We start from the raw sequence: 3,562 nt of genomic DNA, 5'->3' as shown, positions 1-3,562 counted from the left end.
ATGAAGACCTCTCTTTTATTCATGCTCGTTTCTTCAATTACCGCCACGAACGCTTCAAAGCCTGTAATCCCGACAGACCATATGGCTCAATTTCTTCTCGAAAAAGATGAGCTTGCGTCGGAATTAATTGCGTGGAAGGAAAGTGATGCTGGCATGTTTGCAACAAAACACGGCTTTATGCCAATATTGTCATCCACGAATTTTGGCGTGGAAGCAGACGAAGAACTGCGTCGTTTGTTTTTGACAAAGTTGGAAATTCAAGATGCTCAAGCGACAAACCCAGAGGCTACTTTTTCTACCGAGACGCCATTTTCATTGCTGACGAGCGACGAGTTTGTCAAATTGATTGGTCAGTCAATTGAGCGTGATACGGGTAGTTTCGCAAACGCATCCGTGGTGAAGAATAGAAAAGAGCTGTCGAATTCAACAAAGCCTCTCAGTATGGGCATGGACTGGACCGAGTCTGGATGTGTTGTTGGTGTTAAGAATCAAGGTCAATGCGGTTCTTGCTGGGTATTTGCGGCCGTGGCTGCTCTCGAAAGCGCCATTTGTCTCGCTGGGAAGCCATTGGTGTCGCTTTCGGAGCAACAATTAGTCGATTGCGGCACGTCAACGGACGCTTGTGAGGGCGGCTACCCAAGCGATGCATTGACCTATATCCAACGCTCCGGTAGTGTCTGCACTGACAGAACGTACCCGTACACTTCAGGTGAATCCGGTAAAAGTAATCAGTGTCAGTCTTCGTGTAATCCTGAGGCCGTGACGATTCAACGTGTAGTATCAGTTCCCGAAGGCGATGCCGGATTGACTAGAGCTTTAAGCGGTCAACCAGTGGCTGTGGGCGTCGCAGCAGGTAACCCCACATGGAAGCAGTACAAGAGTGGCATCGTGTCTTCATGTGCGACGTCGGATCTTGATCATGCCGTACTGGCTGTGGGGTACACACCATCTTACTTCAAAATCAAAAATTCGTGGGGCACCCACTGGGGCGAGAATGGCTACATGAGGCTTAAGCGCGGCGCCGGTTTTAGCCGCTCCGGTACATGCGGCATTGGCGGCCCTCAATCTGTTTACCCGAAGCTCTAAATTCGAAGAGGCTACTTCGTGGATTTTGTAAAGGACTCTGAAATACTGACCTTAATGTAGCTGTTTCAATGCAAAACGGGACATTGAATTGATCAGCTTACATGGCTGTTATGACTGTTACGAATCTACTGAGTAAACGATGGCAGCAAAGCTTAATAAGTAATATTTGATTAGTTGCATCTATGATTCTTTTAAAGTTTGATTTAAAAGACAAGCAGTTCCTTACGCTTATTTCTGCTCGCTGTACTGTGCTGGCAAATTTATTCCGATCGAGCATATAATACCAGTCGAGCTAAACACTTACAACGAAGACCTGGCTCGGTGAATTCTACATGTATTTTTTTGTCTTGAAGTTAGAAAAAGACACTATTTATCTTTCCATTGCAGCAGACATTTATTACGAAAAAAGAAGAGCAAATTTTATGCACCAGCAAATGAGAAAGTGACCAGAAAAGGCGACGGACCAAAAGATACTGTTGCAACGATTGAAGGCCACTATACTTATCACAACCAGCAACAGTATCAGATTTGTCTGTAGGTACGTGAACTAATCTGAAAGAGATCGGGAAAACGCAGCCGACGCGATTGCCGAGCTAGGTCTCTTGGCGCTACAAGTTGAATCAAAGGATTGAATCAGATGTTGAGGTGATGATTACAGCAGTAGCAATTAGAGCAGAGGTGGTGTCAGAAGGCATCATTAGAAAAAGAGAGGCAAAAGGTATCATCTTGCAGCATCACCAATAAATCGAACGGCCGCCTTGTGAATCCGCTTAGCCATATATTTTTTGGCTTCTTTGCTTTACTTATTTGGCTAAGAGTGAAAGTAGTTCTAGTTATAAATCATCAAGAAGGAGCACAAGGCTGGATCGGTATCGAACGGTCGTTAAAATTGAATATTCAGTTCTAAATTGCTTAGGAATTAATGTTGACTTATTGCGCTTGGCAGTTTATGCAATTGTTTAATTTCATTAAATCGTACTTTCGAGATAAAGAAGCAACCCTCACTCGACTAATTGAAGAAAACATGGAAAGAGTCACGCACATTTTAGCCCATGTAGGTTAAAGGCAACAATTGCAGACTTTTGCTGCCTTGCGCAAGCCTGCATACATTGTGAAAGCAATACTGGTGATAAACTGATATGACTGACATTTCGTAGAGTCTACCATTGCTAGTGGTGATTCTCATGATCTATTGGATGGGAAATGGACTAACGGCCTACAATATGGAAGACGGAATACTCCGTGTCAAAGATATATCTGGATTTTCATGGAGTCATGCGGACTTGCGGGTGTTTAACTGGCACCCACTTTTTATGACTTTTGGCCTAGTCTTCTGCGTTATGCAGGCATCATTGGCATACATCTCGCTTCCATTTAGCCACGCAGCTAACAAGGTCATTGGGCTTTAAAAAGCAGTATAGACGTAGCCACGGCTAATTTAGTTTTGAGATGTTGTGCAGCGCATTCACTTGTCGCTGCATGCTCTTGGCATTTTAAGTGCGGCACTGGGCGCTGTGGCTGTTTTTCGCTACCACAATGAGCACGGCATCACGAATCTGTACAGTTTGCACAGTTGGTTGGGACTTACAGTCTTAATTTTGCTGTCAATTAACGTATGATGTGATAAATTGGCATGAATTGACATTTTACTGACGTGTTAAATGTCGCAGTGGTTGGTAGGCTTTGCTGTATTCTTTTATCCTGGGGCGAATAGTAGAGTACGCGAGCTAATTCTACCTTATCACATCGGAATCGGGCTATCGATTCTTGGACTTGTTGTCGCGACTGTTGAGGCAGGTATCATGGAGAAGCTCACATTCAACAGCAGTTGCAATGTGAATGGTAAGCTGAATGGTCAAAACGTGAAAGGATTTATGGCGCCAGATTGCGTTCTGGGAAATATCATTGGTTTGCTTGTGGCGCTTAGCTTCATTTCCATTCTTATTACGATCTGGCATGCGAAGCACCAGGATTCAACTGCGCACGTGGAGGAGGAGGTGACTCCATTGCTTAATGAAAATGATGACTGATTTTTTTACCTACTGGAGAAGGAACGGAAGGGTACCAGAATATCTTAGTAAAGCTACGAGGTTGAGAAACCAACTTTAAATATTATACTCCTATTTTGATACAATTTGACTTCTGTTGAAGTCCATATTGTAACTAATTCTACCAGCGACCTTAGTAGGTATATACACAAATGAGCAATCTCAAAGTATGACCTCTTCTTGTATTTTAATTATTTTGCTTCTAGAAGTAAAGAACAAGTTCTATGTATCTTAATTATTGTTACAACGGGGTGTATCGTCACATGAAATTAACACTTAATGGTTGTTTATTTATATATAACCTAATAGATAATACTTGGAGAGTATTACTTTACGTGGAAATATTCAGAAAACTTATCTATTGGTAGATAAATATAGGCCATTATATCTACTTGCTCCGCGGTCCAGTCAGCTCTGGACGCGCGCAA

General features: G+C 42.9%; 2 protein-coding genes across 2 annotated transcripts; both read left to right on the top strand.

Annotated features, from left to right (window-relative positions):
- Nucleotides 1-1,086, top strand: CCR75_005026 (uncharacterized protein; the record flags this gene model as incomplete). Its single annotated transcript, XM_067963111.1, has 1 exon — nucleotides 1-1,086. One exon carries the CDS (start codon nucleotides 1-3, stop codon nucleotides 1,084-1,086), a length of 1,086 nt encoding a protein of 361 aa, XP_067819050.1.
- A 922-nt stretch (nucleotides 1,087-2,008) lies between these two features.
- CCR75_005025 (uncharacterized protein) lies at nucleotides 2,009-3,313 on the top strand (the record flags this gene model as incomplete). Its single annotated transcript, XM_067963110.1, has 4 exons — nucleotides 2,009-2,140; nucleotides 2,244-2,480; nucleotides 2,547-2,699; nucleotides 2,757-3,313. The coding sequence occupies 4 exons, from the start codon at nucleotides 2,009-2,011 to the stop codon at nucleotides 3,114-3,116; spliced, it is 882 nt and encodes a 293-aa protein (XP_067819053.1). The 3' UTR covers nucleotides 3,117-3,313.
- Nucleotides 3,314-3,562: the final 249 nt, after the last annotated feature.

The sequence above is a fragment of the Bremia lactucae genome, linkage group LG10 (assembly GCF_004359215.1).
Source record: "Bremia lactucae strain SF5 linkage group LG10, whole genome shotgun sequence".
Taxonomy (NCBI): Eukaryota; Oomycota; class Peronosporomycetes; order Peronosporales; family Peronosporaceae; genus Bremia; species Bremia lactucae.
This window is presented reverse-complemented; position numbering and strand designations above follow the sequence as displayed.